Source organism: Rhodnius prolixus, unplaced genomic scaffold (assembly GCF_049639745.1).
Source record: "Rhodnius prolixus isolate KJV_2025 unplaced genomic scaffold, Rpr scaffold_3, whole genome shotgun sequence".
NCBI classification, from domain to species: Eukaryota; Metazoa; Arthropoda; class Insecta; order Hemiptera; family Reduviidae; genus Rhodnius; species Rhodnius prolixus.
Window position 1 is genome coordinate 28,735,968 of NW_027411603.1, and position 16,255 is coordinate 28,752,222.

Consider the following 16,255-nt stretch of genomic DNA (forward strand, 5'->3'; position numbering starts at 1 on the left):
AATGAAACTATGAGGGAAATTCACTCATTATTTTATCATTTCTTTTAAAAGAACTGTTTCATTATTTTTTTTTTAACCTGAAAAATGAAAAACGTTATTTTGAAAAAACATAAAACTCAATCTCCTATTTTATGAGCACTTATGTTGGTTTACATTTTAAGAAAATTTATTAAGTGATAATATTGGAGATTCATTACAAAGTGGATCTTAAAGCTGGTAGCACACTACTTAGCTTCCAAATTCTATAATGTCATGAAGATGACGTGTCAACTCATTTGCATGTGATAAATTTTTAACATTAAAAGTGATTTATGTTTTGCATCTGTTTCATGATAAATAATGTGATATTACAAAAATTGTCATTCATTTTATGAAAGCGCCATTTCAAAATAAGACCCCATTAAAAATGGATTGATAATTAAATACTATTAATAATTTTTTTTTTGGGTTAAACTTGCGGTAAAAAAAAAAGCAGGATTCTGCAGAGAAGATGGTGGTTATATAATGCAATAGACAAAGGTCAAGACGGAGGAACACTACTCTATGGCTAATATACAAGAATTGTTAAGAATTAGAAGGAGTAACATCCCTGCAAGTGGGGGAACTGTCCAGGTGGGATCTTTTCTAGCCGCTCCTATATAAATGTTTGAATTGCGAATGCACCCTTGTAGTTCGGGATATATTTTTCTTGTATATTTCAAATATGCACAAATATGTAAGTAATAATTACAATTTGACTTTAATACTAACAACCATAAATTTGTTGTCATCTTTGCTATGTCGCTATTTTATTTTTTAGAATTCAATAGGGAGTCTAGAAATAAAATTCATATATTTTGAAGTAGGCATTGATTTTTCTTCTTCTTTTTTTGAAGAGAAAACAGAATTGATAGCTGAATTCAATTAACTTTAAAATTAATTTGTCTGAATGAGGTTATTCAATGAAATCATTCAATGAACGTACCATTCAATGAAAAAGATACTTTGTTTTTGATTGCTTGAAGTAAAGCTTTAATAGAATTAAATGATACAATAAGATAGCTTTAAAGATAACAATTTAGCTTTTAAATGTTTCATTAATGATTCTAAATTTTCATACTTCAAATATTATTAAAAGAAGGAAAGAGATTTTAGATTAATTTTGGAATTTAGAATTCAAAAATCAGACTAATCAAGAGGCTTTTACGTAAAACAAGTAAAATTATTCTTAAAAATGTAGTGATCCTAACATATTGCAGGAGGTTTGCTCGAAATAGGGAACAGAATTTAATACAAATTTAACTGTACCTTTTTTCTAATTATCCAACGCCCAGCGCAAAGATAAATTTTACTCCATTGAGCCAACAAATGGACTTGAAAATCCTATCTTTTTCAATAGTGACCCAAATTTTCTTGTAACGTTACACTTCATTGGATTGACTTAGTTATCTAATTAAGAAGACCTCAAGATGCCTGGATTTGCCTGTCTGCAAGACATTTCCACCTTAACGTTATTAACGATAGGATGTTTATCGATTATGACCCTAGAATATGAATTGTTAGTCTTGATTTTGTATACAGTTATTTTGTCTTGAATTCATCATACGGCAGACAATTGGACTCACAGAGTCATCGTCAGTGGATTGTTTTCTTTATTGTATTGAGATGCTCTCTAACTACAGAGCCAATCGTATTATTTGTTACTTTATTAAAATGTTTCTCATTTATTTTCTGAGAAGAATTTCTTTTGTTTTCATTTTTTTTTTCAAGACAGATCACAGTTAACTTTTTTTTCCTATGTATCTTCTGTTTTTATTTTCTTGTTATTTCTTTATATTGCTGGTGTTTGAAAGTACTTTACTATAGGCTTGAAATATTACTATGAAAGACAGTAAATAAAAAAAAATTAATTAAGCAACAAATAAGACATGAAACAAAGTAATTAAAGGGCATATTTGCAACCCAGAAGAGGTAATCTACTGATGTTAACCTTAAGGATCAAAACGGCTGGATTATGATGAAGTAAAGAATAAAGTATTATTAAAAAGTAACTCTAAGAGATCAATTTTTTGGGTTATAGCTGATAATTAATCTTTTGAAATAACCGAGGAAGAAGCAAGTACGACGAATTTTTCGAAATATTAGCTTATTTGAGTTCCCATGTAAGGTTACTTACCCAGAAAGATTTTATTTACTTTGAAACCTAAGAAACATGAGCCAGATAATGTTTTGAACTATAATGGCTCTGAAAGTCAATAAAAGATCTTCACCATTCTCAGAATTGATCTCTCATCTCTGCTGTTTTTGATCCATGGCTAAGCTAAGTTGTCAAAAAACAATTTTTATTCTCGGTTTCTCTCCATTGGTCAGCAGAATCAATGCTACCTAAAATTTTCTCAAGTCACGACCCCAGCGGGGGTATATGTTACAACTAACTAAGAAGATTATAGGGTTAGAAGGGCTGAGGCCAGTATCACTGAAATTCCAATTTCCAATTATTTCTTGGTGACCAATGTACTTTACTCAGATGGCTGACTGATAAACATTGATGACCTTAAGGCCAAATCCACTTAAAGAATAGGCTACGCATTATTTTAATGAGAAATTTGAATAATTTTATGAGAATGAAAAGGTGCAAAAAAGAGGCAATAAAGTGATTGTGCCTATCTTACTTGTACTTAAATCAAATTTTTTATAATTTAATTAAAAAAGAAAACTATCTCTTCTTTAATTTAATTCAATACAGTATATGCCAGCAATCAAATATATACAAACCTTTCTGATAATAAATTTAATATCTGCGTATAAAGCCAGCCATCCTTTTTATAAATATTATTATTAACAAACATTTCGCAACGTATCATAAACTTTTTATAGCCCCCATAGGTATGTGGAAAGGGCACAACCTTAAAAGAGATTTTCATTGTAATTGCTTTGCCCCAGGTCAGGATGATCAGATATCCGTGTAATAAACTAAATATTACCGACAGCTGATGTTTCAATGGAAACCAGTGACTTGTGAGCTGCAGCCTTGCATTATTAAAAATGTAAATGGTGTCACAGCAGTTGTATTAAACGATGTATATTGTCAACTTATCTATCTGTTACAGAATCAAAATTCTTGTGCAGAAAAAAAATTAGGTAACTTTTTTTTTACGGTAACAGCAGAATTGCATTCGTGTTCAATTTGTTATTTATTTTAAGCGAACTAGGCAGATGAAAGTTTTCCTTAGAATTCTGTAATTCTGTTTGCTAAATAATCTCAAAATTTCAAATGTGACTGATAAAGAAACCAATAAAAAAACAGTCTATCTTAAACATACTGTCCATCATTTTCAGCTTTATTCTGACAATTTCCTTTATTATTGATCTTTACAAATAAATGAAAATTATTAAATTAACTTTAATTAAATTAATAAAATGTTAATTTTGATACAGTAATTTTACTTTACTTTTTAATTATATTTTGTGTTAGGTTTGCTTTTTATTTATGTACACTATTCCCTTCAAGCTGCTAGAACACTAATGCTTGTTTTAAAAAAGGTAATGTTTTTGCTTTTACTTAGAGCACCGTGGATAATTTTATTGCTTTCTAAATTTACAAAGAGTTTTCATTAAACAAACACAAGTTTATCTCAATCTTTACAAACAAACGAAAGAATTCGTAATTTTTCCTTTTATTTTGCAATGGTAACTTCAAATTTTGGCTACCCTGTGTGTACAGTTCACTTCTGGCTTTTTATTGATTCACTGAAGCAGATATTTTTATCTTTCCAGTCAAACTAGACGAGAATTCCTTATTTTTTCTTTTATTTTTACACTCGTAACTTCAAATTCGGGCTTTCCTTTGTGTACTATCCAAGTTTGGCTTTATTATTTGTTCATTAAAGTAGAAATTTCAATCCCTCCAGTCAAACAAGATGAGAACCCCTTTTTTTTTTCATTAATTCTCATGTTAATTAATTGTATTAATCATCTGGTTTATTATCTACATTATTTATTTGTAGAGTGGAAATTCAAGAGGAGAGAAAGTTGCAAGATTAAAACACATAAATTCTTTGTTTACAAAAATTGAAGTATTTATTCCTCCTCGCTGCCTCATCTAGCGTTGTGAGTGAAATTGATGATAATTATCATTTGACCAACTATCTTCCGAAATTTACAGCCATGAATTTGGTAAACTTTGTTGTTGATGTAGTATCAGTTGAAGAGGAGCTATATGTGAAGGTTCGCGGAAAGAATTACACTCTTTACGGACAAAGTGCTTAATTGATTGTGACTGGAAAACTGTTTCCTGGAATAGAAGGATTTGTGTAAGCAATTCAGATTCAGGTTCTGTGCGCTGCAGGTTCATTTTAGATCGGACAAGAAATAAGGAAACCAGCAAGCTATCACGAAGAGTAAATAGATTTACACCAGATTGCACTGTGCAAGCTCCAAAGGAGTACTTCCAAAAGGCACGATAATGTCACCAAAATTGTCAACTTATTTATGAGAGCAAAAGCTGGTACAGAAATAACAATTCTTACAATAAAGGTACTTGCCTGCTTACTTGTTGCAAAGATGTACAGAGATGGATCAAAATATAGTCCTTAATCAGCCCGTTGCTGCTAAATTCAGAAAATACAGGCGTAGAATCATTGATGTCAAAATGATCTTGGATACTGCAGCTAGCGCGAGGTCAGTAACAGAGATAAACAGAAGTTGAGCTTCGAATTAAAAGAATTTACAAGCTGGAAAACGTTACCTCGATAGAAGGTTTAGTGTCTAAAGTTATTATAGATAACTAAATGGTCCATAACTGTTTAGGGAAGGTTCTGGTTGATGTAAAAAGCGGTACTCCTTGACAACGCTATACTTGTGAAGGAAACCATAGAAATCACCCGATAGTTTAAAAGAAAAAAACTGCGTGAGAAGTTACAGCAAAGCTGTTCACATAAGCAGATTTGTATTCTGCTGATACTTGGCGAAGAATAACAAATAATGGGCACTAATAACCACAGAATTGGATTCTCCAAAAAAAATAATAACAATTGTAATTATCTTTAATAATTATATGAGCGAGCTATTGAGCCATTGTTAAAGATGGCTTGTCTGAGAAAGTGGCCCTTCTAGAAACAAGACTAAGTCACGTTTACGAGATATGTCGCCATATGCAGAGAGAAAACACAGACTCAAACTCAGAAAACACAGAGAGAGTACACAGACGCATGATTACAGAGAGACAATGCACCAAATTCTGTCACCCTACTTAGTGCTTACAAAGAGCAAATACCTCCAACGTCTTAATAGGTAGGGCAAAGACAGTTCCACACAGAACTAGATTAGGTTTGACTAAAGAAGTTGATTCATCATGTAAATATGAACTAGATGTCAACTACCTATATGTTGGAAAAGAGGTGTCTTCACGGACCTAGGCGTTGCCTGGGTTAGATCAGTAATGTGAGGTTCATTAAGAATCAGGATAGTGCCAAATTGGAATCCCAGAAGAGCTTGTAGTAAAAGGTTTGCAATAAGGTAGAAAGATCCGGCTGTCTCGAATACAGATCTAAAAGATTTTTGTTGTACTGATCGAAGCCACTTTGGTATTATTGATGTGGTATTTGGATTCCAGATACTCGTAGTTAAACAAATATGTTGTAAAGAAAGATTTTTGAATGGAAGGGAATTTTGGGGAAAAGAAATAATAAATGTAATAACATCTTCTACTAACAATGGCGTAGTTATGAAAGGTTAAAAAAAAGTTAGTAATTACCTAATGACCTTGTATACTCAGCACATTACAGACACATCTTTTACAGGATCACGGTCCTTTTACGGTCGTATATATTACACATGATTTTTGAAAGGTTATTTGAATATCATCATTGCTGTGCAAGCTATACGTAATTATTTATGTGAATGAGTTAATGCTTCTTTTTTTTTTTTAACAGTTAGAGGTACTCAGTTTTGTGAGCGTGATTGGATATGTTTTGGCGCGGCCACAGTTTGGTGGAGGACAGCAATACACCACACCTGTACCAATCATATCGCAGTCCCAAGATGGACCGAATCTAGATGGATCATACAGTTTTAGGTAATCTCTATTGATTAAATTATTGCCAATCTAATATTATATAATAAAATTAATTTTTAGCGTTTCCAATAAAACCTCCAGTTCCAGGATGTAGTGATAGAACTCTCCACTTAGTGGATATCTTCTTGGACAACATTTAAAAGGTGGACATTTTTAGGCTATTTACCTTGGTCTTCTGGATTGTAGACATCACTTATTAAGAAGGAAGGGAAGTAATTTGTTCCAACTTGATACTCACACCATTCGACTTTTACATGTGTCCTTAAAATAAGTCTTTAACAATCTGCCAGTTCCTTTCTTGATTTATTCGGTTCACAAATCCAAAGATGTATTTAATGATTCAATTTAACCCTAAAGCACTTCCAAATTACTGACTCAAAATATGAAATTCTCGTGAAAAATCAGTGTCACCAATACATAATTTTTTTTTTAAGTTAAAACAAAGTAAAATTCGGTGTGGAACGCTTTTTTCCACTTTTAATATTACATATTTGGAAACATTACCAGCTGTCATACAGATTCCATTTCATTTTTGTATTTAAGTGAATAATGAATTCTTGCCTTTTCTTAGATTGGTAAGAGTCAATGATCAAGTCCATGAAATTGTAGATAGAGAGAGAGATTGTGTGGTTGGGTTAAGATACAGCTGAGATGATCCAGGAGAAAATAATGCCCAATTAGGAGACGCAAATAAACAATGGTTACCTTACCAGAAAGACAGTGTTGCCTCATCAGCCTCAGTTGTTCAGAAAAAAGTTTTTTATAACAGTTAAGCTCCCAGTAAACTCTTTAATTTCTGTTTCTTAATAAATCCTTAGAGCTAGATAGCTTACACTCGCTAACACATAATTTCAAAATGTGAACTGTATCTCACAGTTCTCTGCTTTACAAGAAGTTGCATTCTGGATATTCCTCCATTTTAATGAATTAATTTCTTGAATTCTTCGTATGCTCGATTTTTCTCGATTGGGTTTTACATATCAATAATGCCCATCCTACATTTCTCACAGTCTAACTTTTATTACCACTTTTTTTTTTTGTCAAAATTCAAAAACAATTAATCGAGCTCACCTATTGGTGAATACATTCGTATATTTGTTTCCAAAATTTGAAAAGGAATTCATGCATTTAAATTTTGGAAAGGAAGCTTAAAAATGCTCCTAATTTTCCAATAGACTCTACAAGTTGTCATTTAGTTCACGATTACAGTAGGACATGGTAGTTATCAAATTATTTTATTTTTTATTAGTTTTTTTTAAAATCATTTATTTAGTTACAATCAACGCATTGCGTTATAAGCAACAAGGGTAACAATAATTAACATTCACACATATCAGAGTGGAGAAGTTACTCAGCGGTAACACTCCAGTAACATTTTACATTCTACTGACTCTCTTCGTCAGAGAGAAGATCGCGAAGCCACTGTCTTTAAAACATCTAGAAGTGTTGTCTGGAAATGTTCTGGAAGATAGATGTTGTACAAGTGGACTGTGGTGTGGTTGAATGTTAAAATGGAATTTTCTGTATCGTGTTTTTTTGCAACTTGTGTGACGAAAGAAATGTTCAAGTCTGTGTGAATGGTTTGATTGGTGACGTAGAAAGAAGCGTTTACTATAGAGCGAAGAATTTTAGACTGCAAGGACTGGATCCTTTGCAGATTTGAGCGTTTGGTTGAACCCCACAGTTCGATGCCATAAGCCCAGACTGGCTTTAATATACTTACATATGTAAGTATTTTGTTGTCCAGAGTGAGTTTTGATCTGTTTTGTTGAGTAGTCTTTTCAGTTGTCGGAAGCGTCAGTTGAGTTCTGTTCACTTAAGTCGAGTATGAGGGTTCCATGTAAGTCTTCTGTCAAGGTAAAGCCCAAGGTAGCGGACTACGTTGACTACATGTAAAGGAATTAGATTGTAAAATGGATGAGGAAGAGTGATGAGTCGAAGAGTGAAGGTAATGTTTTGAGATTTTGTCTCCATCAGATTTGAAGCCCATTTTTTGAACCATTTTTCTAAGGAGGTGAGGTGAGACTGAAGGTTTCTATGAGCTATTATTGGATGTTTGTTAGTAGATAAGGTGGCAGTATCGTCAGCATAGGTGAGAAGATTTATAAGTTTACGCATATAACTTAATTTCTTATCACTAGATGTGATTAGTTATAATAATTTGTTGATAATATGAACATAACCTAGGGACTACTATTTTCTGGGCTGAGAAATATATTTATTAGAAAAGATTGTGCTTAAGTTTAACATAATTTAAATGACATAGAGTAAAGACTGAAAATCGTTTCTCTTCCCTGTAGGATGAATCAGTCTTCTTCTTAATCATTCACCACCCTGCATCTGCAGATGGTAATTTTATAAAGCTTCTTCCAAAGCACATAGTGCAGTCACCAAAAAATATAATTAGTGCTCTACAAACAAAATTACGATGAGAATACATTTATCTCGAAAAGCAATAAATAGTTATATAGTTAACAATAAAATTGATTCAATTACAATATTTTTGAAACTTTTCTTGAAACGCTACCAATCATCAGTTTTATTTAATCCAGTTGCAAAAGTTTTAATGAGAGATAGTTGGATAGTTTAAAGATAATCTATTGTTACACAGATATTGAAAAGAAATAGTATAAAGATTATGCAACAATAAAAGTTAACATTTCGTTTACAAAATACTGCAGTTATATAAAGACTGGAGTACAATTGATATTTGTTAGAGTCTTCTTTTATGGTGAAAGTACGATTTACAATAATGTGAAGATGTCGTTAAATAGAAACAAATTTAAATAAGATGACATAGACATATTTAGGCACATTATTATTTAATCATTGAACTGCCTTTACCTGGTTTGTGCCGGGTATTAACTGGTGCAAATTGGCTGTAATTACCCACTTCCTAAACCAGAAAATTGTGATTAATTTCTTTGTAAATTTTTGCTGTTTGCTTAAGCAGCTTCTTATTTTTATACTTAAACCTCTGGTAGCCAACTGTTCCCTGTTTGAAGGAGGAACATCTTGCTACTGTACTATCAGTGGCCATTCTTTAATGGGTTGAACCATTTCAACTTCTTTTATTCAATTTTCGCTTTTAATGTTCCAATTACTTTCATTTCTTGAGGACACATCATTTCCTTTTCTTTTTAAGATCTTCTCTTGCAATCCGTTTTACTCTCCTACACAAGCAAGAGAGGTTCTCCTGAGAGGGCGTCCTGTACTCTGTGCGAAAGATTAATTAAAATGATACTTTCTTTGAAATGTCAACTACTGATGAAAAAATATCATTTTAGAAATGCCTCTGTTACCCAGCACTAAGTATAAAGCTTGATAACCTCTCTGGTTTCCTCGATAATACGCTTCTGCTCAATATTTCCGTCTACTAACAAATCTTTCGTTCTGCAATAAGAACTCGAAAGTGAAATGCCATTTTTTTTTACATTTCCCAAGCACTTCTGAATCTTCTTTCTTTCCTTATGTTGCAATATCTTTCATCTTCTGTCCCCAGTATGCATAACTGTCCTCTACAAGTGCCTCAACATCAGTTCCAGGTCATCCTTATCCATAATCCCCCACCTTTATCCGCTAAAACAAAATACACAAAAATCACAATCTATTTATGCTACAAAATAAATATAAATAATTGGCAGTCATTATTAATAACTTAATCATTAATGTTAATAATCTTAATAATTGTACTTTAAAACAGAAAAAGAGTGTGCCAGGTTGTACGATGCTATTCCGAGGAGCAACATCTTGGTAAGCCTAGAAAAACTGACTTTTAGGGATGAACTGGTTGCAATACACTTACTGAGGTTATAACAGCTGATTATCAAGTCCTACGTAATTAATTCAAGGAGTTTGAGACTATTATTTCAAGATTGTCCGGAGATACAGGACAAAACCGGAATGAGATGTCAGTTTGCCTGGACAATTGTTCCTTTAGTTACCTAGGGAGGCCCTCAGTAAACTCTTTGTCATACAGATAGAACTGGAAAGGTGCTCCACTTTGACGGCACCACAATATATCCCTGACTTGCGGAGGAACAGTCTAACTAGTCCAGGAAATCTAATCTAAACTTATGTTCTAATTTTATATTAAAGAATTATGCTGAATGCAAACACAGATGGATTCATTTTTCTGAGAAGATGTAAGAGAATTAATCCATTAAATGTTGTCTTAGAACTGGGATTTCCTTAAAACTTAGTATTGTCTACTTTGAATTTACAATTTTTTGTAGCATATTACTCGAAAAATTTAATTTTTTTTAATAACTGACTCCGCTGGATGGTCATGTGGTTGCATGCTCAAGAAATGTTAAGCACTTATTTTCTTTTACTTCGATAATCACATTTCCCTAAAAGTCAGAAATCTTACCATTAATGTTAATGTGAGATTGCTTTTGGTAATTTTCGTAAATTACACCGACTTTTTATTGGAAGGTAGTATTGTAATCGATCATATATTCGATATATAGGCTAAGGTCGCCTAAAAAACTATGATTAGATACCAATATAATCTCCCAGTTGTTATTCTTTTTTCCAGCTATCAAAGTGGTGATGGAACCCAAGCTCAAGAGCAAGGGTATGTTAAAAATTTTGGATCTGGTGAGCCGGCTGAATTGCAAACTGCAGAAGGCTCATTCTCTTACACAGCGCCAGATGGTCAAGTAATCCAGATTGTTTACAAAGCCGACGAGAATGGATTCGTACCCCAAGGAGCACATATTCCTACACCACCGCCAATTCCACCAGAAATACAAAGAGCTTTGGAATTTATTGCTTCACAGCCTCAACAGGATTATGATGAGAGAGGATTTCCAGTCGGCGGCGGCGGACAGAGAGGCGCTCCTCCAAGGTTTGGTTAGAGATTTCCTTCTTATTGGGGACCTTCTGTAAATTAAACTCTCTCGGTCCGATCGCCAACTAAAAAGTTATGGCTTTGCCATACACTTCTGTACATTTACTCTTGTACAGCCTTTAATAAATTTATTTTTATATTTATTTTTTGACATGTTACTTTATTATTTTCAACCTCTAACCTCGAGTTGTTTTTCTTTTAATACCACTAATTTGTATTCTTCACTAAATAATTGCTCTCAATAAAACAAAGTTAATTCTTAATGCAACCTTAGGGGGAAACGTTTTGACAGACTGTTAGTAGAGTTTGTTAAGAAGATTATATGTTGTTTACAAAATTAGGACAGTGGTCGTCATTGCATGTTTATGTAGCTGGCACAGGACGTAAGAAGAAGAAGAAGGCATTGTGGATCCTTGTTTAACTCATCCGCCCTTTAAATCGATGTAATATGTAAATAAAATTTGCAACTCTCCGAGATTAAGACATGGAGGAAGTTAATTATTAATTGAAGTTTCTGCGACAAAAGATGAAATAGAAGGTTGTTGAATTTTCAGTCTTTCTATAAAAGTTCATTGTGCAAATTAACCAGATTTTTTAAATGGATACCAAGTTATTTATTTTTTAATTGCAATTTTATTGTTTTGGCGAATTCAGTCCAAATTATTGAGAGAATTTAAGATTTTATCTAATAAAACTGCTCTAGTTTACTTCTTCTAAATTCATTTATACTGAATTATTTATGCAGATTAAAATAAAATCAGTTTCTATCCTATTGAATTAAATTTTCCCACAGTGCTTTAAAAGTTATAGCCAATACAAATTTGTAAATTTTTTTTATAAGGAAACTGAAATTCGGCTGGAAGAATGGGTAATTTGATTTCACTTGTAAAATCTCTGATGCAACAAAGTAGTAACATTTATTTTACGACCATCTGACAATGGTCTTAGCGATTAGTTGATTCTTTCAACTTGCATCTGTTCCGGGATGAAGAAATGGATGATACGAGTTCAACATTAGTACGCTTTACAGAATTGTATAAAGCTGTATCAGAAGAACAATCTTTCAGGAACCAAGTAGCGTGCAGGACAGTGCAATTTACATCACTTCAAAATTCCAAAATCTATGAAATATAATCCTTATAAATACTCCCGTAAATCTATCCTTATTGAGATAACAATGGACTAATAACAAGAAAAGCTTCGAAGAGTTGATAAGTATCATAACTATACATTTTCCTTCAAAAATCATTCCAATGAAAATTTAAGTTAAACCCTTTTCAAGAGAATAAAATTCATTCATGTTTCAGTTATCAATCTTAATATTTTAAATTATTTTTTGCATGTTTAAAAGTAGTTAAAAAAATTGGTTTTTAGTTCAGCAGTTAGCACTTAAAACAAACAATTCAGAAACAAATTGAAGAAGGCAAGAAATTCGACGTTTATTTATTTAAATTTTTAAAATAAATGATTGCTCTTATTCATTCGAGGAGCATTGCATTCACATTCTCATATAGTACTAGCTGTGCAGTTATTTAATTTAAGTAACTGTTTTTAAAGAAAAAAGAAGTTTTGATAAAATAGATAAGATGGGATTCTGGTAATAAAAAAGTCAAATCCCTGAAAACCTTGTCTGCCAACAAAAGATTTAATATTAACTTTAAAATTCCTTAAAGAAGAGGATTTTCCAAACAACTTTTGTAACTACAGGAATACTCAATTTAAGTCTTTCCATAGACTAATAGTCTAATGAGAAGGAATTCCATACTGACATTTATCAAATTGTAAATTTTAATGTCTAGTTATTCTCTCTATAGATCTAAGAAGGCAATTCTGTTGCTATAAAAATTAAATATGAATGTAGAGATTTCTAGAAATTAGAAGGTAAGTGAATTTAGTTACATTAAGTACCACCAGGCTGAGCTTATAACCCCAAAAACTTGTGTTCAGTTTCTTGCAAAACAATTTCTTTAGAAAATTAATTGATTAAAAGTGTAGATCATAGGGCAAGAACATTAAATAGAAAAAACTTATTTTTAATGAAAGTTTCCGTGTAAATGAGCTTGATTATTATTGGCTTCTACTATTCAATTTTTCAATAACAGTTTTTCAACATCAGTTATTCAAATTGAATCAATAACTGTCCAGATCTTAGTACTGTTTTCTAGAAAAAAAAAAAATTGAGAAAAGCGTTGGCACACATAATTCTTATAAAAATTTCAGAGCAATTTTGAATCATCTAAAAATTATAGCTTTCATTTTAATGGTCGAGCATTGAGAAAATTTGGTTAAATAAAATCACGACCTGTGAACGTGATGTAGGACGATTTCTAATTTATTTAGAGATACTCCTTTCCAAGTTCAAAATGAAATTAAGATTTAAATTCAAATAGGAGTAGTAGAAATCCTGAGTATTTTGAGACTAACACTACGCTGTCATTAACGTTCGATCGAGACTATGAGCTATGAATCAGTTGATGGCAAAACTGTCATTCTCATTTTCAGCTACATACATTATATTATTTAGGTATCGCAAATGATTACTTACGCTTTTTGCACTGCTCCATCCTATTATTTATTACATTTATTGACCCCCAAGAGGATTCTAGTTCACACATGGTTATTTGCTAGGTATTCATCCACTTTCATAAGTATTCCAGCGTAATTTTTGGAAGAGTGAAACCTTTATCAAATATAATGCTCTTTTATTCCAAAGTACCCAATATTTCCAATACTTAGTCTTAAATTGAAAAGTTGGAAGTGTTCCAACCCTTTCCATCCAGGGAAATACTAGGGAACAGGGAGTTTATCAGAGTCTAGAAGAAACTATTCCTTGGAGTAAGACTCTTTTCCCAATTTCCGTTAAGAGGATGCATCTTATCTAAACACCTGAAAACTACTCAGTTTCTCTGGGAAATCTTCTGGAAGAGAGGGGAGCTGAAATTTTGGGATATCCGCTCCCAGATGCCTAGACACCCTTTCCCCTCATAGTAACGGTTCGTCTTCTTGCACTGCTTTATATATGCAGAGAATTACTAGCGAGATATACATTCCTAAGGCCTTAATCTACAAAGTCATCCCTGACCTCCACCATCATTGTCCGGCGCGGATTAAATGATGCCTTGATTTGGGATAGGGAAGAGAGATCAGCAGCTTTCTGGGATAATTTGCTCCCCATCACAGAGATCCTCTCCAAATGAACAGGAGATCACACCTTTTGCGTATGGCCTAGCCAAACGAGAGGAGTGAAATTGAAGATTAGCTTAATCTTTATACTATCCCCTTTGACCTGCTTATAAGCTTGAGAGATTTGGCCCCCGTTTATCCCACTTAGTACATACCATCTTATCATTTCAACTAAAATATCCTGTAAAAAGTTTTGTATTTTCATAATAACTGCTTCAAAAGTTCTTCCTGGTGAGCAGGCATGAGCCTCTCGCAAAAAGGAAACACTGACCTTATAGGATTCAATGTTCTAATAAATCTCTCATTTACAGCTGGAACAATGGTTCCAAACTTTCTGTAACGCCAGCGCGTATTAAATAGTCGCCCCTCCTGCATTTTTCTAACAGTTTAATTTTATAAATAACTTTTTTTGTATTATAACTTATTTAATAGATTACAAAAAAAAAATCTATATTTAAAGATCTTTACAGAAAAAATTTATTCTATAGTTGTTACTATGTATATACTATTTTATAGTATTATAGTTGATTAAGACATGTTAATTCCACAGAATATACCTTCTATTTAAATAAAACGCACTCATTGCGATTGTCCCAAAAGGGACTCACAGTTAGGAAAACGTTGCTGAACAATATTTATAACTACTAATAATTTCAAAAAAAGAAAACAACTTATAACATTGCGAATCGTTGTATTTAACGCAATAACTATTACGATATTTGTGTCAGTTGCATTAAAAATAAGGAAAACTTTGATATAAATATCGTAAGTTTGCGCATGATGTAAGCAGAAGTAAGTCTGCCTATTAAACTTTGACATTTGAGGTTTCATGGTCAAAAGTTCACTTGCCATCACCCAGAACAATTTTTACTTTAAATTGTTTTTTTCTATCTTGATTTGTATTAAAAGAACAGAAAGGGAAATCCTCTATGCAAACTTTATATAAAAAAAAACAGAGATGGGTCAAATTAACCTAATAACTGTGCAAAATTAAATCCAAAAAACAATAAAATCTTGAATGTTTATGAACGATTAAAGTAAGAAGGAGGATGCACAAATAAAAAGTTAGAAAATGTGGCTTTTATAATTATGGACCCATGCTCTCATAGTGTGCAACCGAAAACAGAAATATTGAGGACATCTAAAGTCACTCTTTGTGACTCCAACCAACTAAATATTTGAAAAATGTGTGCTAATAAAAACCTTGTCTCAAATCTCATTATTTATGTAATGAATTTTCTGATATTTGAATAGTTTCAATGCTCATACAAAAGAAACATTTTATAATTTTTCTCAATGTTGGGAACATCGGTAATTTGTAAAAAAAAAGATCAATTTAATCAGCAACACGAAGAACTAGTTCTAGACTTATGTCAACAACATCACTAATTTCGAGTTCTGGCCAATTAGTTTGTATTTCCCGCTCATCAGCTAAGGAAAAATATGTCTTTACCTGATGGCTGTTTAGATAGACTACCGTAGCCACATCATCTCTCTGCACAGAGGTAGCTAATATAAAAATTGTAGTTCTTCGTATTATGTACTCGTATTTCACTACAGAACATCTCATGTCAGTCATCGTTTTATTCCAAACATCATCAAAGATAGAGGAGGGTAATTTTTTTTTTTTTTTTTTTTTTGAAAGAACTACTTATCGGCGAAGAAAACAGGTCAGCGAAGGCCAGCCAGATTGCATCATGTCAGGTTAGAGGCATCATTTCAGCGGTCATTGTAGCCATCATATTTATGTTCATGTAACTATTGCATCTTTACTAACCTTTATTATACTAATAACACTTTTATAATTATACAGTTATTTTATCTTGCATAATTCTGACTTCTTATCACTCCCAAGTACAACAAAATTACTCTGTTAAACTATTGCTTATAGTAGAGTTAATATTTTCATAATTCATGAATCAAATTCAAACCAAATTCATAACTGGCTGTGAAGAATGTTGAAATATTTAGCTGAGCATCACAGTTTTGATCCGAATATCCACGAGTTTCCAATATTAAGTTGAAATCATCTTTTGTTAAATTTGAACGTTTGTTCAGTAGTTTGGAGAAAGTTCTGCGTAGTTTGATTGGTTTGATTGGCGTTTCATTAGTCGTGTGTAAGAGTTCTAGATGATTCTCTTGTCGAATGTACATTGCAAGTT

The 16,255-nt window shown here is 32.3% G+C and overlaps 1 protein-coding gene across 1 annotated transcript; it reads left to right on the forward strand.

The window, feature by feature from the left end:
- The first annotated feature begins 564 nt into the window (after positions 1–564).
- On the forward strand, positions 565–11,053 carry LOC141452220 (endocuticle structural glycoprotein ABD-4-like). The gene is made up of 3 exons (XM_074124146.1): positions 565–715; positions 5,913–6,055; positions 10,596–11,053. Exons 1-3 carry the CDS (start codon positions 704–706, stop codon positions 10,915–10,917), a joined length of 477 nt encoding a protein of 158 aa, XP_073980247.1. The 5' UTR covers positions 565–703; the 3' UTR covers positions 10,918–11,053.
- Positions 11,054–16,255: the final 5,202 nt, after the last annotated feature.

Excerpts from the sequence above, each read along its gene's own strand:
- LOC141452220 (XM_074124146.1), top strand. Across the intron at positions 6,056-10,595 it reads GATGGATCATACAGTTTTAG|CTATCAAAGTGGTGATGGAA; the intron begins GTAATCTCTATT and ends TCTTTTTTCCAG.